The sequence below is a fragment of the Schistocerca piceifrons genome, chromosome 2, assembly GCF_021461385.2.
Source record: "Schistocerca piceifrons isolate TAMUIC-IGC-003096 chromosome 2, iqSchPice1.1, whole genome shotgun sequence".
NCBI classification, from domain to species: domain Eukaryota; kingdom Metazoa; phylum Arthropoda; class Insecta; order Orthoptera; family Acrididae; genus Schistocerca; species Schistocerca piceifrons.
Genome location: NC_060139.1, coordinates 257,680,411 through 257,704,297, shown reverse-complemented (window position 1 = coordinate 257,704,297; position 23,887 = coordinate 257,680,411). Strand labels below are relative to the sequence as shown.

Here is a 23,887-nt window from a genome sequence, read left to right as displayed (position 1 = left end):
TTAACCAGTTGTCAGAATGTGTGCGCAAATCCGTTACGTTGGAAAAACCGAAGAACATTTTTGTCTACCGTTGTGCATGTTACAGATGTTTACGTTGTGCATTTTTCACATTGTTTCTCCTTCACTATCACCCGTTTATATTGTTCTGTGGCAAAATAAACGCAATCTTCCTAAATTTCCGTTTGTTCCTTTAATTTTGGACACCGGTGTAGTTTCTACGTGTGACGAAAAATCTCTTGGAATTAAGATGATTGCTGCAGTGGATCCTTTTTCTGAACATTCGTTCGGCTTTGCTGGAATTGCATATTATTGCGTGATGTATTAAAGGCGTTTACTGAATTTCCTGTAAAGAGTGATGAACTGTGAATCGAAGGTGACTGTGTATATATTGCTTTTCAAGTTCGTGGCTCCAGCTTTACTGTGGAGGACAGAAGTTTTTTATATAAAACAAAAACAATTTGCAAACACGTACCTCAAAGGCAAATATGCGTTTTCTACCACAGGATAGTTATCCTAAATACTCAGTTTAGTGACTTATTTGGAAATAATCAACAATCAGTTGCATACAAGACATTTAATTTCGTTAATCGGTTTCAGGCACTCAGTGTCCTTCTTTAGAAGGTTGTAACTATCGCATTATTTGCGAGTGTTAACAATAAGTTGCATGCAGCATATTTCTGTGGTCATGTACGTGTGGTTCAGAGTGCCTGTAGAGCACTGCATGACCACAGCAATAAGCTGATTGCATCTTACTGTTAACACTCGCAAATAATGCGGTAGTTACAACCTTCTAAAGAAGGACACTAATTGCCTAAAACCGATTAAGGAAATTAAATTTCTTCTATGCAACTGATTGTTGATTATTTCCATATATACAACTACAACTGCTGAAGATAGATAAAATACTAATCTTTGGTTTGAATAAGTTTTGGTTTGAATGTTTATGGGGGAACCAATAACAAATAGGCTCTGCCAAGCACTTAATAGGGATTCGCGCAAGAGCTCTTGTACCCAATGGTCCGCTGCAAGACAGAAACGTGAACATGCTAGATAGGATTTCGACTGTCGCCTAACACTCGAGTGGTTGAGTACAAGAATAGATTGTCAGACGTATTTGTGTAGCGAGCGAATTACAGATGTAACAGCAAGGTGACAGAGATCTGACAGATAAGATATCGAATGAAAACGCACACGGCAGTGGAATCCTGCAGAAATCAGAGAAAATTGAAATACAGACGTCACTGAATATCTGTAAGAAATGAGAAAAAATGTGGATCTCTGTCACCATTATCGTCATCACGATTGTCGTCAGTCTTGGATTAACTTATTCTTCGTCCGTCTCTCAATTACCAACCGATTTTCTCTCTGTTTTGTCATCCATTTTTATGGAGTTATCTCACGATATCTGCGTTTCTTTGTCGGTCATGTTAAATTTTTGAATTTTCTTAGGATCTCATAGCATATGTGTATACAAGTTGACTACTCTTTCCCAAAAGTCAGTGTCGGTATGGCCACTCTTGTGTGTAATTTCGTAATTATTTAAGAGCTTGCCTTATTTACCTACGTTACTAATGATTGTGCCACAGACTTGTTGATACTATCAGAGCTATTTCTCTACGTTTCTGTTTTCAAAATATGAGATGCCGCAGCTCAAGTAGGTAACACGCTATGCTTTTTCCTCGATATATGCAGTAGTATTTTTGACCAAACTGGTTTCTCCCCATAGCATGCCATTACTTTTTTTTGACTTCACATATTTCAGTGACTTTACTTTGCAATAACATAGAATCTGTGTAGAAAAATATGAGCTTGTTTCATCTAGGAGGATTAACCCATCACCAAATAGAGAACCGTCAATAAAACAATTATTATCTATACAGATTTCTTTGGGCAGATGTGGACATCCAACATAATTTGTTAGTTATGAACTGCAGATTAAACTGAAGGAATAGCTGAAGGACGGAAATCAGGAGATGAGACCTGGATAAACTGGAAGGACCAGATGTTGTTGAGACCTGCAAATGGGAGCATTGGACAACGATTGAGAAATAAGGGAGAGCAATACAACAGAAGTCGAATGGGTACCTGTGAGAGATGATATAAACAAGACAACAGAGGATCAAATATACAAAAAGAGACAGCCGTAGTATAAGTAACTGGATAATACACGAGACATTGGATGTAACCGTCACTAGAAGAATATATAAAAATGCAGGCAATGAAACAGTGAAAAGAAATACAGACGTCTAAAAAAATGAGATTGACAGAAAATGCAAAATGGACAAACAGGAATGGCTGGAAGACAAATGCAATGCTGTAGAAGGATGCAGTCACTAGGGAAAAGAGAATGTCACCCAATTAAAAAACAAACAGGCCTTTGGAGAAAAGAGAAGCAGTTGTATGAATATTAAGTCTTCAGATAGCAAGGCTTTACTAAGCAAATATTGGAAAGCTGAAAGGTGAAAGAAATAACAGAAGGGCTTTACAAGGCAAGTGAATTTGCCATTATTATAGAAAAAGCGGAAGCAAATGAAGGCGATATGGGAAATGTGATATTGCGAGGAAAATTTGGCAGAGCACTGAAAGAAACAAGTAGAAACAATGTTCCTGTAGTAGACGACATTGTCTCGGAATTATTGACATCATTTCGAGTGCCAGCCATGAAAAAACTATTCTAACAGGTATGCAAGATGTACGATACTGACAAAACACCCTCAGACTTCCAGAAGAATACAATCGTTCCGATTTTCTGGGAAGTCAGGTGCAGATAGGTATGAATGTTACCTATAACTAACTTTAATAATCCATGGTTGCAAAATACTGACAGGGATTATTTGCAGGATAGTGAAAATTTGGTAGAAGCGACCTCCGGGAAGACCAATGTCGTTTCCGGAGAAATTTAGGAACACGTAAGGCGATACTGACCTTACGACTCATCTTAGAAGATCGTTGATTGAAATGCACGGTTGGAAATTCTGAAGGTGTCTAGGGTAAAACAGAGGCAGCGAAAAAGTTATGTACAATTTGTACAAAAACCAAACTGCAGTTATAGCAGTGGAAGAACATGAACAGAAGCAGTGGTTGAGAAGGGAATGAAACTGGGTTGTAGCCATCCCAATGTTATTCACTTTGTACACTGTTCAAGCAGTAAAAGAAACCAAGGAAAAATTGGGAAAGGCATTGAAGTTCGCGAAGAGAAAACAAAAGGTTTGAGGTTTCCCGATGACACTGCTATTCTCTGTGACGGCAAAATATGGTAAGATCGATTGAACAGTATTGGTAGTGTCTTGAAAGGAAGACATAAAATGAATAATAGCAAAAGTGAAACAGGGCAATGGAATGTTGTTATCTTTTGTACAACTAGTAAACAGCCATCAGTTGCTATTTGGAAGGTTTATTAAAACCATTTTACCGTGGTTTCAGCTTTTATAAAACCAGAACCTTTCCTTTGCGCAAGCGCTGTGTACGAGACGCTGGTGCACTAGCTGTACATTGGTTACACATTTTTTTGTTTTTTGTCTTGTTTTTAATATGGGCGTGAAATTTGATATCCTACTAACACCTTTTGTCTACATTTTAACGTACCTCTGCCACAACATGTAATACAGTTGAAGACTGAACTTAAAATCTTCTGGGTTATTACGCTGCGTATATTTCCTCTAAAATAATCGACGTTTCGACCTCTCTCCTTGGATCTTCTTCAGGGTCTTCCGGTGTCCACTACTGGTAGAATACAGTGTTCTAGCAGTAGTGGACACCAGAAGATCCTGACGAAGAACCCAGAAGAGGGGTCGAAACGTCGACTATTTTAGAGGAAATATGACGCAGAATAATAACCCAGAAGATTTTAACTTCAGTGCAAAGGCCACGAAAGCCTGCAGACTTACATGTAATCCAGTTGTCCATGTATCCTTCTGAAGAAGACTTTTGATAAACAATGAAACCATGGTAAAGGGGTTTTAATAAACCTTCCAGTTTGCAACTGATTGGCTGTTTACTACTCCTACAAGAAAATTTCATTCTACGGTTGCTGCTCCAGCCATGTACAAAAGTTTAAAATGGAGTGTAATCGAACTAAATCAGGCGATGCTAAGGGAATTAGATTAGCAAATGAGACACTAGAAGTAGCTGATGAGATCTGCTTTTGAGTAGCAAAATAAAATGGTGATGGTAGAAATAGGGACGAAATGAAATATAAGCTGGCAATAGCAAGAGAAGACTGTAGAAATTATTTATTTCATAACTGCAAATTCGGCCTTTGGGCCATTTTCAAGTGGTACTGAAAAAAAAATTCGCAGTACCATCTGAAAATGCCCAAAGGCCGAAATTGCAATAGTGAAAAAAAAAATTTCTACAGTCAACAGCAAATATGATGCCCTTTAAGAAATTCTACATCAGCGTGAACCCCAACCCCGAGAAGTTAATCAGCAAGAAAAGGATTTCTGAAAATGAGAAATTTTTAATGGTAGGAACTCTTATCTGAAGGAATTGGTCCGGACTATAGCCTTGCAAGGAACTGAAACTAGAACGATTAATTGTACAGGCAAGAAGAGAATTGAAACATTTGTAATGTGATGCTACGGGAAATGGTGAGGATTAGAGAGGTAGGTCGAATAATCAGCGACGAGGTACTGAGTCGATCTGGAGCCAAAGGAAATTTATGGCACAACTTGGATAAACTGATGACATTAGAATAAAGCAGGACGGAGATACTAATAAAATAGAAAGTGTGAGGGCGTGCCATGAGGCGTGCCTGGGCACGTAGGAGCGCTGTGACGGAAGGCCAAGGACCCGTGTTCGAGTTCCGGTCCGGCAAACAGTTTCAATTTGTCAGGAAGCTTAGTAACATTAAAACGGAGGAAAACTGTTTGTCGCAGTTTCATTCTACTGTTACTTTAATCTACGCACCGAGACTGTTTTGGGATAAACCAGTACATTAATCTTTCGGAATCATTTATGTGAAGGGTTTGTGCTTCATGATGTAGCAAAGGAAGTTATACGAACTTATTTTCTTTGTTCAACTTCCCTCATTTACCTATTTAGAACCATTAGAACTATAGTAAGTGATTTTTTTCCTAGCAGGAGTACGGGAAGGACTTCCGCATACTTCAACAGAGTTTTCAGCGAAGGAAGAGAAGGAGAGATAGTCGTGTTTTGTGGCTATTGCCAAGGAGAGTCCGTGATTTGTGTTCTTTGAGTGAGATGCTTAAAAACTTAATTCCAATATAAAAATTAATTCTGTGTAACACCACCGGTACTTAAACGAATGAACACAACAGAAGAGACGAATTGCGTGTCGCGCTAGCAGTTGAAAGCCAGAGCTGCGAGCTGTGTTGAATCCAGAGTCATGTGTTTGGGCTACCGTGGGTCACCTTCCAACAAAACACAGTCTGGAAATATCTGCCCTTGACTCACCTAACGTGCTGTGTATTCGTGCACTGCAGCCTATATTTGTGCGTATAAACTGACTGCCATTCCATAACCAACGAGAAGTTTTAAACACAGTTTGGGAGGATATGCAAGCGACATAGACGAGTACACACCTCAAAATTAATGACGTGAATCTGAATATGAAGCTTTCTTCGTATAACCAGGTGACTGTAGGTGAGCCAGAAGATGATCTTCAACATAGACCGGTAAAAGGAGCACAAGAGAGAATAATTTTATAGCGAAGGCTAAACTTTGGCAGTAAGGGGAACCGAATCAGCATCAGGTAAGATAGACACCAAGTAAGGAAACAGATCAACAAATATCTCACGATGGACAACAGAATATTTTTAAAAAAAGGATCTGTGTGGCACGATCAAGGGAATCATTAGAAGTAGCAGACGAGAGACAACGCTAAAATTCTATAAAGAAATGACAGTGAGAACACAGTTTTATTGATTTGAAGTTCTGAGAAGAACAAAAGAAAAAAATCAGAAGAAATACAGTGAACAGACAAATGTCTTAGAAGAGAGACAGGGCACACAATACTCGATAGGCACGGAATTGAAGGTATCAGGTAAGAACTACAGACAGGAAAGAAAGAAAATACTGGAACAAATTAAAGGAACGCGTTGCAAAACTGTAATCTAAGAAACATTTAATTAACATTGGCCGATTGAATAAAAGATTATACAATGTATGGCTTTTACGGCCAGCGTCTTCTTCAGTCAAAACTTCCGGGCTCAGAGGCCGTGGTCGATCACAGGCTCTCAGACTGGAAGTTTTAAGTGAAGAAGAAAAGATGGCCGGATGAAGAAGTCTCAGGGTGGAGCAAACCAGGAACGGCTTACATCTTGATGATGATTATGAACGTATCTCTAAATAGAAATATTCAGCCACATACTTTTAATGATTGTGTGTGTGTGTGTGTGTGTGTGTGTGTGTGTGTGTGTGTGTGTGTGTGTATGTGTGTGTTTGTGTGTGCGTGTGTGCTTTACAAGTGACATATGCAGCATCGTAACGCGTGTCAACAATGTGACTATCATATAAGTAATTCCAATAAAGACACCGCGATTCCCTGTGCTGCCGTTCGGTTAGAATAAACAGTCTTATTTTATTGCGCACTCCGCGTCAGTTTCCATACGTGCATCACTGGCAAGTGCACCTACAATATAACAACGAACGCCTGTGGGACACAGCTCGTAAAATGTGTGCAACTGAGCTGGCTGTAGCGTCATAACATAAAATAGGTGAAAAGCCATGCTCAGCTTCTTACATGGTAGAGAACATTCTTACATTAGGTGAACGCCAAAAATAGGATCACAAAAGATTTGTTTATAGGTACGCACGACCTTGGAAAATTTGTGGTAAGTTCTATGGGACCAAAAAACTGTATCGGTCCCTAGGCTTACACAATACTTAATTTAACTTTAACTTACGCTAAGGACAACACACACACCCATGCCCAAGGGAGTACTCGAACCTCCGACGGGGAAGAGCCGCGCGAACCGTGGCAAGGCGCCTCAGACGGAACGGCTACCCCGCAGCACGACCTTGCATATGATGTATACAAGATATGTAGAGTGAACACTAAGTACAGCACAAATGGAATAAAAACCCATGCTACGATCAGAAACAGCGAGGAAACAACCTCGAGTTACAATACTGAAGCGCGTTGATGGAAGTGTCAGGCGATAAGGCGAATGGAGGATTTGATTGAGTTCAGTGACATATGTAAAAATCAATTTTATTATACAAGTAAGCTACGATGTACACGAGCCACCAAAGGCAACATATGACTCCCCTCATATATGAAATCAGCAGAAGGGATTCCCTTAATAATCTTAGTGAGATTTACTTCAGTTTCCACAAAATATAGCTTGGAGCTCCAGTGGCCATCTTGCAAATAACTACCCCCAAAAATATACAAAGTAAGTACATCAGGCCACGCGACTTAGAAGAAACATAAGATATGAAAACAATAATTATTAACCACTAAACTTCGTCCTGCCCAGTACAGGGATTTACCACAACAGACGAGAAATGATATCTAATCGTCATATTGTGACTTGAAAGTGAACCAACACAATATGAAAGGAACTAATATCTTCCGGGCAAATTAAATTAACATGCTCCAAACAATAAGGTACAGGATTATACACAGAGGTAACAACCCATACCTCAATATAGGGTAGTATATAAAATATGTTGTAGATGGTTTGGATCCCTCGCGGCGTTCCTCTTTTTTTAAAAAAAAAAAAAAAAAAAAAAAAAAAAAAAAAAAAAAAAAAAAAAAAAAAAAAAAAAACATCCCAGGTCGCACCTGCAACAGGGCAGTATTAGACACTAGCGACGCACAATGCTAGTCACTACGGTTTTCGTTTACATTTCTTACCGCCATTTGCCTTTGATCTGTATTGGACTCTAAATATCTACATAGCAGTGCAAACGTCGACGGTGTACCCTGTACGAGTGTCTTGTACAGAAACAAACTTGTTCCATTCCCCAATGGTGCTTGCTGCTTACAACAGCGACGTCCACTTTATTCTTCCCCTCAAACTTGCATTTCATATTGTTCTGCTGAGTCCAGAGTTTGCTCTGCCGGCACCGTTGGTTGTATGTTACCAACGATACGGAATACTATCGATAGGTTTACTGACAAGGAGTTGGCCGACATGAATTTCGTGTGTGGTTTCACTGACAAGGGGAGGCCACAACGTTTGGAACGCGGATTTACTGCAAACTTCGTACACTCGTAGTACTCCATGAGGAGAACAAAATGTGTAAGCAGGAGCGCGTACTTCTCAGGCGTTATTGAGAAAATATCGCAAGATAATTTCGGTCGTCAAATATATATATATATATATATATATATATATATATATATATATATATATATATATATATATATATATATATATATATATATATATATGCGTGGCCATTTATACCATGAAGCGGCTGCAGCTGAGTGGCGCCGGCACGGTAGCTCAGCGTGTTCGGTCAGAGGGTTTAGTTACCCTTTGCAATAAAAAAAAAACTAAGTAAACGGATGAACGAACAACCTGAACGAGTGTCATCGGACGTCCGCCACGAACAAATTCAACGAACAACATGTTGTTGTTGTTGTTGTTGTTGTGGTCTTCAGTCCTGAGACTGGTTTGATGCAGCTCTCCATACTACTCTATCCTGTGCAAGCTTCTTCATCTCCCAGTACCTACTGCAACCTACATCCTTTGAATCTGCTTAGTGTATTCATCTCTTGGTCTCCCTCTACGATTTTTACCCTCCACGATGCCCTCCAATGCTAAATTTGTGATCCCTTGATGCCTCAAAACGTGTCCTACCAACCGATCCCTTCTTCTAGTCAAGTTGTGCCACAAACTTCTCTTCTCCCCAATCCTATTCAATACCTCCTCATTAGTTACGTGATATACCCACCTTATCTTCAGCATTCTTCTGTAGCACCACATTTCGAAAGCTTCTATTCTCTTCTTGTCCAAACTAGTTATCGTCCATGTTTCACTTCCATACATGGCTACACTCCATACAAATACTTTCAGAAACGACTTCCTGACACTTAAATCTATACTCGATGTTAGCAAATTTCTCTTCTTGAGAAACGCTTTCCTTGCCATTGCCAGTCTACATTTTATATCCTCTCTACTTCGACCATCATCAGTTATTTTACTCCCTAAATAGCAAAACTCCTTTACTACTTTAAGTGCCTCATTTCCTAATCTAATTCCCTCAGCATCACCCGACTTAATTTGACTACATTCCGTTATCCTCGTTTTGCTTTTGTTGATGTTCATCTTGTATCCTCCTTTCAAGACACTGTCCATTCCGTTCAACTGCTCTTCCAAGTCCTTTGCTGTCTCTGACAGAATTACAATGTCATCGGCGAACCTCAAAGTTTTTACTTCTTGTCCATGAACATATAGAACAAAAAATGAGATAAAAAAAGCGTGTTCGATCAGAGCGATAACTACCCTCTCTAATAAAAAAAATACTGAGAGAACTGATCAACGAGCAAACTGTACGGCTGTTATCGGACGTCCACCCTGAACAAATTCAACGAACCATATAGAACAAAATGTTTTTAAACAAAAAAAGTGGTTGGCGTTCAAGCCGCTGGATCGCTGGATCGAGTTCCGTTCGTCAGTTTTTTTTTATTTTCAACACAGTCATTTTCTTTACTATTTATATTCAAATTGATATAACGGGAAAAATACGTGTAATTGGATGAACTTTTATTAAATTTACAATGTTATTTGGCAGTCTACTAATTTTTATTATCACAAATAATATTATATTCGTAACTATCGCCTTGTAAACGACCAAACGCATGAAGTGATACTGAAAATGTATGCTTGTCCGTGTCTTCAAAACTGTTCGTTTTAATCGAAAGAGAACGAGAAATTGCTTCTCAGAAGACGCTATTAAAATACACTCGATACTGCATAACCATTTATCAGCGCCGATTGTTAAGGAAATACTGCGTCATGCATGCTTTCCTTCCAAATTATAGTCTGAAAGAGAGGTTTTTGAAAATGTTAACGAGGTTTGTTTTTCCACGCAAGACGTCAAAAGACCTTCCGTATGCGGAAACATAGCATTTATTCAATGCAGCTGGTGCCGTTTAGTTTTATGTTTTCCATGTTTTTACGAAAAATACCATCCTGCAACTTTTGCTCGTAATGTCTAAAGCGACGATTAGTTCTACACCTTCGAAAGCCGTCGGTGCCGGTCAAAATGTGGAGGTAAAAAGTCGTTTCGGGCTCCATTCAGGTATAAGGGATATATCAAATCACGGACAAGCATACATTTTCAGTATCACTTTATGCGTTTGGCCGTTTACTAGTCGATGGTTATGAATATTACATTATTTGTGATAATAAAAATTAGTAGACTGCCAAATAACATTGTAAATTTAATAAAAGTTCATCCGATTACACGTATTTTCCGCATTATATCAATTGTAAAATAAATATTAAAGAAAATGACTGTGTTAAAAATAAAAAAAAACATACGAACGGGACTCGATCCAGTGACTACGGGGCTTGAACGTTAACCACTTTTTTTTCATGGCAAAAATGGCCACGCACAGGTATATACACTCCAGGAAATGGAAAAAAGAACACATTGACACCGGTGTGTCAGACCCACCATACTTGCTCCGGACACTGCGAGAGGGCTGTACAAGCAATGATCACACGCACGGCACAGCGGACACACCAGGAACCGCGGTGTTGGCCGTCGAATGGCGTTAGCTGCGCAGCATTTGTGCACCGCCGCCGTCAGTGTCAGCCAGTTTGCCGTGGTATACGGAGCTCCATCGCAGTCTTTAACACTGGTAGCATGCCGCGACAGCGTGGACGTGAACCGTATGTGCAGTTGACGGACTTTGAGCGAGGGCGTATAGTGGGCATGCGGGAGGCCGGGTCGACGTACCGCCGAATTGCTCAACACGTGGGGCGTGAGGTCTCCACAGTACATCGATGTTGTCGCCAGTGGTCGGCGGAAGGTGCACGTGCCCGTCGACCTGGGACCGGACCGCAGTGACGCACGGATGCACGCCAAGACCGTAGGATCCTACGCAGTGCCGTAGGGGACCGCACCGCCACTTCCCAGCAAATTAGGGACACTGTTGCTCCTGGGGTATCGGCGAGGACCATTCGCAACCGTCTCCATGAAGCTGGGCTACGGTCCCGCACACCGTTAGGCCGTCTTCCGCTCACGCCCCAACATTGTGCAGCCCGCCTCCAGTGGTGTCGCGACAGGCGTGAATGGAGGGACGAATGGAGACGTGTCGTCTTCAGCGATGAGAGTCGCTTCTGCCTTGGTGCCAATGATGGTCGTATGCGTGTTTGGCGCCGTGCAGGTGAGCGCCACAATCAGGACTGCATACGACCGAGGCACACAGGGCCAACACCCGGCATCATCGTGTGGGGAGCGATCTCCTACACTGGCCGTACACCACTGGTGATCGTCGAGGGGACACTGAATAGTGCACGGTACATCCAAACCGTCATCGAACCCATCGTTCTACCATTCCTAGACCGGCAAGGGAACTTGCTGTTCCAACAGGACAATGCACGTCCGCATGTATCCCGTGCCACCCAACGTGCTCTAGAAGGTGTAAGTCAACTACCCTGGCCAGCAAGATCTCCGGATCTGTCCCCCATTGAGCATGTTTGGGACTGGATGAAGCGTCGTCTCACGCGGTCTGCACGTCCAGCACGAACGCTGGTCCAACTGAGGCGCCAGGTGGAAATGGCATGGCAAGCCGTTCCACAGGACTACATCCAGCATCTCTACGATCGTCTCCATGGGAGAATAGCAGCCTGCATTGCTGCGAAAGGTGGATATACACTGTACTAGTGCCGACATTGTGCATGCTCTGTTGCCTGTGTCTATGTGCCTGTGGTTCTGTCAGTGTGATCATGTGATGTATCTGACCCCAGGAATGTGTCAATAAAGTTTCCCCTTCCTGGGACAATGAATTCACGGTGTTCTTATTTCAATTTCCAGGAGTGTATTTGACGACTGAAATTATCTTGCGATTTTCTCAATAACGCTTGAGAAGTACGCGCTACTGCTTACACATTTTGTTATCCTCATGGAGTACTACGAGTGTACGAAGTCTGCGATAAATCCGCGTTCCAAACGTCGTGGCCTCCCCTTGTGAGTGCAACGGAACAGCGACTCAACTACGCTACGCTGACATGTTTCCTACATGACGGCAGCCACATCACACTGCGTTGGCTTCGTCTGAGGGCTGTAGCACTGCTCCGTTTTTTCTGTCGAACATTTTCGTGATTGCATATCACGGCTTTTTCATTATTGTTAAGCGGTTCTTACACAAAATTGTTGAATGTTATAACAAACCGAATAAGTAATGACTACAATGACGGGAAAAATGGCAACACAAGAAAATGATTATTGTTAGTAAGGAATTTTCTGGTATACATTTGTATAGGTAACACATTTAAGTAATTAACTTTGTAAGATCACTGGATAACGTAATCGCGAGCTAAGCCATTGCAAATGTGAAATGGGAGGCACACTAATAACAGGTGTAACTGCCAGAATGCTGAATGCAACCATGCAAACGTGCACGCATTGTGTTTTACAGATTCCGGATGTCAGTTTGTGCGGTAGTATTGCTCTTGGTCGGTCAGTACAGCGACTGTTAATGCTGTTTGTGGCTGATGCTGGAATTGTCGTCCGATGATGTCCCATATGCGCTCAATTCGAGACAGATCTGGTGCTCGAGCAGGTCAAGGAAACATACCGACACTCTGTAGAGTATGTTGGGTTACAACAATGGTATGTGGGCGAGGGTTATCCTGTTGGAAAACATCTCCTGGAATGCTTCTCAGGAATGGCAGCACAACAGGTCCAATCACCAGTCTGACGTAGAAGTTTGCAGTCAGGATGCGTGGATAACCACGAGAGCGCTCCTGCTGTCATACGAAATCACACCCCAGATCATAACTCCAGGTCCAGTGTGTCTAGCAAGCAGACAGATTGACTGCAAGCCCTGGAATGGTGTTCTAATCAACATACCACCCGTCACTGGCACCGAGGCAGAACCGGCTTTCGTCAGAAAACATAACAGACCTTCACACTGTCCTTCAATGAGCTCTCGCTTGACGCCACTGATGTCGCAAATGGCGGTGATTTGGGGTCCGTGAAATGCACGCTACAGGGCGATGGTTCGGAACTTTCCTTGAAGTAACCGATTTGTAACAGTTCGTTGTGTCACTGTGGTGCAACTGCTGCTCAAATTACTGCTGCAGACGCAGTACGATGCGCCGGAGCCTTACGCCAAACTCGATGGTCTTCGCTGCTGGTAGTACCACGTGGCAGTCCGGAGCCCGATCTTCTTGCGACCGTACACTCTCCTGACCAGCGCTGCCAGCATTCACCCTCGTGGCTACTTTCCTGCCAAGTCTTTGTGCACTGTCGCAGAAGGAACATTTAACTTGTCTTAGCCATATTACACGACCTCGTTCAAATTCAATGAGGTGTTGATGAAAATTGGCTCAAATGGCTCTGAGAACTATGGGACTTAACATCTGAGGTCATCCGTCCCCTAGAACTTAGAACTACTTAATCCTAACTAACCTAAGGACATCACACACATCCATTCCTGAGGCAGGATTTAAACGTGCGTCGTAGCGGCTGCGCCGTTCCAGAATGCAGCGCCTAGAACCGCTCGGCCACATCAGCCGGCTTAGGTGTTGATAATGGCAGCTTTGTCCCCTTAAAGGCATTCTTCAGTAACAGCGCCTCACCACGCCCTAGCTCAAAGGTAACTGACGCTAGTGGCAGTTGCAGCGTGTATTTAAAGCAAACCTGTTTTGAATCCTCATAGCGGCACTACCAGCGCCACCCTTATGCGACTGGCGCGAAATTTGAATACACATCATCAAAAAATGGCTCTGAGCACTGCGCGACTCAACTTCTGAGGTCATCACTTGCCTAGAACTTAGAACTAATTAAACCTAAGTAACCTAAGGACATCACGCACATCCATGCCGGAGGGAGGATTCGAACCTGCGACCGTAGCGGTCGCTCGGCTCCAGACTGTAGCGCCTAGAACCGCACGGCCACTCCGGCCGGCACACATCATCTTTCAGAAGTAGAAACACACGTAGTAACTTTGGTCTATCTCGCATAACTCCTTCCTGGTGCTGTGATTTTTATTTTCGTCAGTGTACGTTATTATTCTGTAACGAACCACCGGTGCTTTATGCCAAAGTATTCAGAAGCTATCTATGAAACACTTCTGAAATTTTATAGGCGTACGTGGGGTTCAGCTTCCTCTACACGTATACTCCACCAACCACCTAATGGTGTCTGGCGGAGGGTACTTTGTGCACCAATGTCATCCTTTACCAGCACCAGTCGGGGATGTCCTAGGTGGGGAGAATGATTGTTCGTGTGACATCGTGTGGGTCCGAACCTCACCAATTTTACATTCATGGCCTATTCGCGAGATATACATAGGAGAGAGTAATATATCGATTGGCTCTTCTAGGAACGTACGTTCTCGGAATTTCAACAGCAAAGCACACCACGGTGTCCAATGCCTCTCTTGCAGCGCCTGCCACCGGTTTGACTGAGCTTCTTCGTGACGCTTTCGCCATTACAAAAGGAACCTGTAAAGAAACGCGTTGCTCTTCTTTGGATCTTCAGTATTTCTTATATCAGTCCGATCTGGTACGGATCCCAGACTGACCAGCAAAATTCAACTATTGTTCAAAGGAGGGTTTTGCAAGCTTCCTGCTTTGTGGATGGACCACAGTTCCTGAGGATTCCTTCCCTGAATATCAGTCTGGCGTCTTCCTTACCTGAGATTATTTTTATGTGGTTGTTCCACTTTAAATCGCTCCGTACACATACTCCTAATTATTTTATGGACAGTTTTTGATGTTGCTGAGCAACAGTAATACGATAATTTTTAAATGAACATTTGACTGTATTGTTATTTATTTAATTACGACCCAGGTTTCGGCCTTTTATGCCAATTTCTTTATATATCTTTTGTATACCAAAGTAAACCTGTTTTTATTAAATATGACGTGCTCACACTATCATTTACTGATCTTTTTACAAGATGATGATTTTACATCTGGCATTTCATGGGGAGCGAATATTTTTCTTAATTTATGGACGATTTTGAGCTTGATGTTCTACAATATATGTTAATGACATAAAACACAGTCGCTTGAAAATGGCATAAAAGGCCGAAACCTGGTTCATAATTAAGTAAACAACAATGCACTCAAATAGCGGTGTGTTAATTTCAAAATTGTTTTAGGGATGTGGCCTATAGTTTATACACGTGCTCGTATTGTAATCAGATTTGTTTGTGTCAAGACTATGCGTGGGAAATGCACACCGTAAAGACGGCTCACCAAAGAACATATGTCAGAGGGTCTTCACTCATAATGAATATACAATTTCCAAAGTACGTGACATTTCGCCATCACGAGTGGCTGGCACGGTCGAAGTTTCACCCTCCATTGCTAGTGGTGGACTCGAGCCGAGCTCGCGGCCGCATACACTATGTGCCTGGCGCGCCAACGTCCAAGGGCTTCTCCGCGGTCATTTCCAGTGCGGTTCTCCTGCTACCTGCAACGGTCGTTCACTGCAGCGCGGAAAGCAGGGATCGGTTTGCCTTGAGGCTTTCTTCTTTCTTGTTGGAGCTATCCTCGTGTTTGTGTATTTCTATAGCTTCTCTGAACAAGCGGCTGTGATAGTTCTTTTCTGCAGTCAGAACTTCCGTGTCGGCGTATTTTACTACGTGGTCGGTCTCACACAGCACGTGCTCTGCCACGGCCGATTGCTCCACCTGCCCCAACCTGCAATGCTGCTTATCTTCTGTGATCCTGGTGTTGACTGATCGTGCAGTCATTCCAACATAAACTTTTCTGTATGTGCATGGTATGCGGTATATTCCCGACATTTCCACTGGGTGCCTTTTATCCTGCGCCGATTTGAGACACTCTTTGATCTTCTTCGTCGGTTTTAAAATAGTCTTTACGCTGCGTTTGCGCAATGTACGCTTCGTTCTGTCTCTCACTCTAGGAATGTATGGCAAAAAGGCCATTGGAATGACTGCACGATCAATGAACACCAACATCACGGAACACAAGCGACATTGCAGGTTGGGGCAGGCGGAGAAATCAGCCATGGCACTGCACGCGCTGTGTGAGGCCGACCACGTAGTAAAATTCGCCGACACGGAAGTTCTGGCTGTAGAGAAGAGCTATCATATCCGCTTGTTCAGAGAAGATATAGAAATACACAAACACGAGAATAGCTTCAACAAGAAAGTAGAAAGGCTCAATGTAAACGGATCCTGGCAGACGATCGTCACAGGTAGCAAGAGGAGAACCGCATCGGAAATGACTACGGAGAAGCCCTTGGACGTTGGCGCCCCAGGTACTGTACATACATTCTGCGGCCGCGAGCTTGGCTCCAGTGCACCATCACCGAAGGAGAGCGAAACATTGACAATGCCAGCCACTGGTGCTGGTGAAACGTCAGAAAAATCATCAGACTAACGTCGGCCAAAGAACCAGAGACAGAAGCGGACAAAATTTGTCAACAAGTGGACACGAAAGCCTTATAATTTTTGTACAATCGTTCTTATTAAGACATCGTCTAAACATACTAGCAACGCACATCAGGGCGAATAGAAAAACGATGACAACAAGTAGAACAAGACCGAAAACTTTCATCACAAACAACAACCACACAGATTAGGAGATCGTCTCAGGTCACCATCGGCAGCTGTCAATACAATCACGATTCGCCCCCATGGCTGACGCAGTACAAATACAAAATAAATGTACAAAATAGAGAGCGCAAATGTACATTACTCAGGGAACGATTATAAATCAATTCAGAGTGAACGATCGTGAATCAATTGAAATTGCATAGTTACATTCTTAAGTGCGTTAACGACGCTACACGTAGGAAAGCGAAGTGTATCATAATAACTGTGTTCAGACAGAGCCTAAGAGTAAGCAGGACCCATCAAGAGAATACGCAGATGATCAATAAAATACCTCGCAGCTGCTGGCCGGTGTGGCTTAGCGGTTCTAGGCGATTCAGTCTAGAACCGAGCGACCGCTACGGTCGCAGGTTCGAATCCTGCCTCGGGCATGGATGTGTGTGATGTCCTTAGGTTAGTTAGGTTTAAGTAGTTCTAAGTTCTAGGGGACTGATGACCGCAGATGTTAAGTCCCATACTGCTCAGAGCCATTTATGACATCGCAGCTGAATATGAGTAGAAGAGGTGTTGCTTTTGTAATCAATAAGTCGAAAACTGGTCTGATGCCGCTTTCCAAGCTAGCTTATCTTGTGTATATATCTTCATATCTGCAACTTGAATCCATTTGAATATGCTTAATTCTGTCAAGCCTCAGCGTCGCTCTACAACATTTACCCGTCCATTCACACTCCTTCCATTAACAAATGAGCCATTGCTTCATCTCTCAGGATGTGTCCTATCAGCCTATGAAATGTTTCTGTCAGTTTGTGCCATAAAGGCCTTTTCTACATAATTACATTAATTTAAAACTTGATTTGTGGCATGTGGAATGTTGTGTTGGTGGTGGACTGCTCTGAATAATTCACGCTTTATGGGCGGCCCTTTATTAATTTTCTGCTTCTGTTGCATTTTGGAGTTTCTGTTATCGATGTACATTGGCAGTTTGATATTGTTTATGTTGAAGTTATCACGGAGCACGTCTAAAATACGGACATTTTTGTTTCGTGACATTCTGACTGGACGTAAATTCTGTACAGTAGTGAATTTTGGCTGCAATGAGAGATGAACTACAATCCTTCTGTAGACAACTCTTTCTTGAGTTTTTGCTGTTATAGCATATTGGTGAATTTTGGCTGCAATGAGAGATGAACTACAATCCTTCTGTAGACAACTCTTTCTTGAGTTTTTGCTGTTATAGCATATTGGTGTTTTTATTATAACCTGTAGCCTAGTGATGTCTAGATTAGGTGGGAATGCGACAGTTTCATTATGAGTTAACGATGTCACCAAATATGAAAGCAAAAAACTGGTTGGTTGTGGAGACAGGGTGGCCTGTAGCGTAGTTCGAGGCCTAGTTTACGTTCAGAGGCAATAGTTTGCTTCTGAGTTGGCGAGCCCAACGAATGCGAAAGCCGGAAAACTGATTACGTTGTCCTTCTGAGGTGTAGCGTACCCCAAAGTCAATGTAAGAGTGATGTCTGTAAATCTGTGACAGTATTGGCAGTGATAAGTGGGTATTAATATAAGTTCCACTAATAGCTTTTTCTGCGTTGCACAGACTCTTGTGATCAGACCACATCGACTGGGGTAGTTCTGCGTGATGGATCTGTTTCGCCGAAATCACAAAAAATAAATAAATAAATAAATAAATTGTCAAGCGCATTTATTTTCGGACTTGAGTTCGTTTCCAATTGTCTTATAAGAACAACCCATACATGATAATGCTGCATTTGGTGTTCTTCTAAGTAGGCAATGAGAAATACCGAAGAAGGTGACTTCAGCCTCTTTTGAGCGGATAGTTCGATCTGACTCCATTGTGTTTTCTGCTACGGCAAAAAAAAGGTTAAAATGGCTCTGAGCACTATGGGACTTAACATCTGAGGTCATCAGTCCCCTAGAACTTAGAATTACTTAAACCTAATTAACCTAAGGACATCACACACATCCATGCCCGAGGCAGGATTCGAACCTGTGACCGTAGCTGTAGCGCGGTTCCAGACTGAAGCGCCTAGAACCGCTCGGCCACTGTGGTCGGCTCTGCTCCGGCCTTCTAACGAGTTCGCAACAGGAATCTTGTCCTTATGGAACACGAAAGCAATGTAGTGAAATAGTGTATGTCGCCCGGTTTTATAGCCAGTAGCAGAAAGTGTCCAAAGTGTGGTGGTGATATGAACCTTATTTGTTGTACAGAAGGTAAACATAGGGAGCAGTGGAACTGTAAAAAGACTGATCAGAGAATTAGTTACAGCATTAGAAAAAATTCGTGGTTTGAGGGAAGCAAGTTAAGTATCGCAAAAATTCTACAGTTACTTGTCGCTGGGTCAACCAACGAAAGTGAGAAACTTGGTGGCGACGAGGCTATGTTTGGAAGAAGAAAATACGGCAGAGAGAACATAAAAAACAGGAAGGAGGGTTTTCGGGAAAATCCAAAGAGGAACCCATAAGTGTTTTTTTTCAAAGTTGTTCCCAAATGTAACGAAGAAGGTGCTGCTTAGTATCATCAGCGGGTACATCCTTCCAGGAAAGGCTGTCATTTCCGACTCTTTTTGGTTGTACGAAAGGTTGAACGATGAAGGGTGTAAGCATATACTGTCAACTATAAACTGATGTTTAAGGATCCCGAAACGGGTGCACACGCAAACAGCATCGAAGACACCTGGCCGGCCATAAGGAGACCTCCTCATGGAACCAGACAGTGCAAAAATTTTTTTGAAAGGTGTTAGAATGTGTGTGACGCAGAAGATACAGTCAAAAAGGAGAAAAGGAGGGTTTGTTTGTGGGTTATGTAGAGAGTGCAGCCATGGTGTACAAGTCGCAGCGTGATTTGCTGGTTTCAGTAAGATCCTGGTGTTATTATTTTCATTTTTTCTGGAAATCTTTCCTTGTTTTTGTATTTTTATTTTCTTGGAGATGTTGCCCTTCTTTGTAAATAAATAAAAGGTCGTTTGTTTTTGTTGCATCCGTTTCGCTTCCTTGTCATTAGTGGGCTGTAATACATGGCGTTTCTTGAATACAAGGAAGCGAAATATGTGTAGCACAAAAATAAAATCTCGTTTTGCTGCTTAGACAGGTCACATCCCAAAGAACATAATATCACTCGTGTTAAATAGTTTATTATGTGTTTTTTTGTATCTGTGTCCCTCCACGAGTCTTCAGTCCCATTGTACTAACTATACGCACTACGCTAAAGAATGTGAAAAATGCAATAATTTTTCGCCCACTCTTGGAACCGAAACGTTCTTATTGGCTTCACGAATCAGCTCTTCCGCCATCTTACATTCCATTCACTGCTCGCAGCAGGCGTTACCAGCACACGCTTTACGGTAATAACACTTACGGACGCCTCCTCTAGCATTACCTTTCCTCAACAGAATTAATCGATACCAGTATTATTTTTCGAATTTTGAACAGGTCAGTATTATCTCAGTTGCTTTTCTGAAGACTTTCATGTAATTTTAAACATAGTATGTTATATTTCAAGCTAAAATGTATGAAAATTAATTACTTTACGAAATTTTTTAGCCTCGATGTTATAGTCGATAAGTACTGGTTCTGAAAGTACAGTTAAAATTATTTTTGGCACATTTGAAATTACGAACTATGGGCACACTTAAAATTTCTATTATTAATCACGCAATCCTGTACTGTTTACTATGTTCATTTCTGGATTCATCTATGAAATAATAATGTAAATTAATAATATAACGAAAACTAGTAGGGATTCATTTGTTACGAAAAATTGTAAACCCTTTGGAATATTGTTATTTCCGCAGAGTATGAGAGTCGAAAGCATGCCTCTGATGTGATCGGACGTATTTTTTTATTTTGTGCGAACAACGTAATTTCGACTTTTTTACCGTGAAAAATCAAAAGACAGTATGATATACTAAAATGCAAGAACAAATTTCAAATTTATTTCGATCAAGCCAGCCATGAGGATCTAAAATGTGACATTTTCAGCTTCAGGAATCTGATCCCTACACAAGAAGAACTTGAGCCAAATCTGCATTACAAGCTAAGTAAACTAGAAAGTTTATTGTTGTCTTTGCTCCTCTAAAATCTTCATAAAATGTGGACATAAGTTGGATTTTTTTCCCTATGGGACCAAACTGCTGAGGTCATCGGTCCCTAGGCTTACACACTACTTAGGTAATCTAACTTAAACAAACTTACGCTAAGGACAACACACACCCATGCCCGAGGGAGGACTCGAACCTCCGTCGGGGGGGCCGCGCGAACCGTGGCAAGGCGGCCTCAGATAGCGCGGATGGAATTAGGAAGGAGGGGATTACAACGTGATCGAAGCCAGATAGTAGGTACTGTTTTTTTTCCGCGGTCTTGCTTTGTGCTCATAGTTGGAACTACTTCTACATTACCCGTGGGTGGATTTGTGTTGATAATCTTTTGTGTGCTCAGCTGGCAATAAACCATGTTCTTCCTGCCACTATATTTAACAAATTCAGACCAAATGTAGCTTGTATTTTGAAGTTCTGCAACCTCTATGCTCGATTAAAGGATCCAACATTCCACGCTCCACCCTATAGAATTCCAGTTTTGTTTCTTCTGAAGACTGTATCCTACTGAATATACCTCACCCGTGTAGCCGAGTAGAGAACTATTTTAGTCCGTAGCACTATCGGTATACCATACAGTACAGACGTATATCTTCGGAAACACGGTGGTGGCTGTAACTCCCCCTTACTTTGAGCTGTCCGCATTAGCGACATACACTATGTGATCAAAAATATCCGGACACCCCAAAAAACATACGTTTTTCATATTACGTGCATTGTGCTGCCACCTGCTGCCAGGTAATTCATATCAGCGACCTCAGTAGTCATTAGACATCGAGAGAGAGCAGAATGGGGCGCTCCGCGGAACTCACAGACTTTGAACTTCGTCAGGTGATTGGGTGTCACTTGTGTCACACGTCTGTACACGAGATTTCCACACTCCTAAACATCCCTAGGTCCACTGTTTCCGATGTGATAGTGAAGTGGAAACGTGAAGGGACACGTACAGCAGTATAGCACAAAAGCTTACGGGCCGACATCGTCTGTTGTCTGATAGAGACCGCCGACAGTTGAAGAGGGTCGTAATGTGTAACAGGCAGACATATATCCAGGCCATCATACAGGAATTCCAAACTGCATCAGGATCCTCTGCAAGTAATATGACAGGCGGGAGGTGAGAAAACTTGGATTTCATGGTCGAGCGGCTGCTCATAAGCCACACACACGCCGGTCAACGCCAAACGGCGCCTCACTTGGTGTAAGGAGCGTAAACATTGGGCGATTGAACAGTGAAAAAATGTTGTGTGGAGTGACGAATCATGGTACACAATGTGGCGGTCCGATGGCAGGGTGTGGGTATTGCGAATGCCCGGCAAACGTCATCTGCCAGCGTGTGTAGTGCCAACAGTAAAACACTGAGGCGGCGGTGTTCTGGTGTTTTTCATGGAAGGGGCTTGCACCCCTTGTTTTGCGCGGCACTATCTCAGCACAGGACTACACTGATGTTTTAAGCACCTTCTTGCTTCGCACTGTTTTTTGGGGATGGCGATTGCATCTTTCAACACGATCAAACACTTTTTCATAATGCACGGCCTATGGCTGAGTGCTTACACGACAGTAACATCCCTGTAATGGACTAGCCTGCACAGAGTCCTGACCTGAATCCTACAGAACACCTTCGGGTTATTCTGGAACGCCGACTTCGTGCCAGGGCTCACCGACCGACATCGATACCTCTCCTCGGTGCAGCACTCCGTGAAGAATGGGCTGCCATTCCCCAAGAAACCTTCCAGCACCTCATTGAACGTGTGCCTGCGAGAGTGGAAGCTGTCATCAAGGCTAAGGGTGGGCCAACACCATATTGAATTCCAGCATTAACGATGGAGGGCGCGACGAACTTGTATCATTTTCATCCACGTGTCCGGATACTTTTTATCACATGGTGTAGCAACACCATGCTGGCTGGTGTTCCAAGTTGAGATCAGTCAGTCATAAGGACTCTTGCTCCTGCAACTTTTATGAAAGCTGACGCCCCTGTTCAGGAACCATATCTTAGCCTGGCCTCTTCATAGGTACCTCTCTGATGCGATTACACCCACAGTAATGCTACATTATCATCGCTCACAAGGAGCCCCATCGCGCCGTGGGCGTACAGTCTCACAAAACGTTGCAATCTGAAACATCGCGCCGGCCGCGGTGGCCGAGCGGTTCTAGACGCTTCAGTCCGGAACAGCGCGACTGCTACGGACGCAGGTTCGAATCCTGCCTCGGGCATGGATGTGTGTGATGTCCTTAGGTTAGTTAGGTTCAAGTAGTTCTAAGCTCTAGGGGACTGATGACCTCAGATGTTAAGTCCCATAGTTCTCAGAGCCATCGGAAACCCCTATTTTTTTTTAACATCGCTCTTAATGAATCTCCGACTAACAGAGTATGTGACATAATGATCGCCTCTCCCTCGTCGTTCCCTCCATCCTTTCACTCTGTCCCTGACAGACAGAGCTTATAATCATGTGACGTTGCGATGGCACTGATAGTATCGAGGCTGCCGAAATGAACATCTCAGTATCGGCATCCGTACATAGGGACCACTTATGTGTCTATTACAAAAGGGGTGACGTCAAAGAAGAAAGAGAAGAAGAAGAAGAGCTTGAGAGACGATATTACTTAGGTACGAGCAGGTTACGTAGATATGAGCTGAGGCCGAGTTGGAGGCCTGTTTACCTGGTCGCTGCAGCTGACGTTCTTCGGCGTCAGCGGACACTCCAAGCCGGCAGCCGTCCTGACACTCGTCGCTATGGTCAGCAAGAGCAGCGCCAGCATGCTCCGCCCTGCAACACCATCAACAAACAACGACACGTCACTCACCAGGCTCAACAACCACACCTCAGACAATTATGGTTCCAAGTGGTCCCTTCAGGTCCCAGTTGTGTACAAAATCGATGAGGTAAGTGTATGTGGACACATTCATTGTATCCTGTGGTGTCGTACAGTGTCGATACCACACCAGGCAGAACGCATCGCGAGGTTTGCAGTAAACAGTGTGACGGCCTCGCCAATCCGCGGCCGGCTCGAGTACACACCCCCTGCTGCTTGTGCACGTAGCGTCACCACCGAGCCGGCATAAGAAGACGCCGCAACGGAGCCAGCACAGTCA

The 23,887-nt window shown here is 43.0% G+C and overlaps 2 protein-coding genes across 2 annotated transcripts in view; one reads left to right on the top strand and one right to left on the bottom strand.

Moving 5' to 3' along the window:
- The window catches only part of LOC124775307, a 314,651-nt gene that overhangs the window by 180,114 nt on the left and 110,650 nt on the right, over positions 1-23,887 (bottom strand). The window contains exon 2 of the mRNA XM_047250143.1: positions 23,455-23,561. Within this exon, the coding sequence (XP_047106099.1) occupies positions 23,455-23,553 (99 nt within the window). The 5' untranslated portion in view covers positions 23,554-23,561. The remainder of the gene's footprint in view (positions 1-23,454; positions 23,562-23,887) is intronic.
- LOC124775306 (serpin B6-like) overlaps positions 23,552-23,887 on the top strand; it is a 278,486-nt gene continuing 278,150 nt past the window's right edge. The window contains exon 1 of the mRNA XM_047250142.1: positions 23,552-23,677. Coding sequence (XP_047106098.1) covers positions 23,552-23,677 — 126 coding nt within the window. The remainder of the gene's footprint in view (positions 23,678-23,887) is intronic.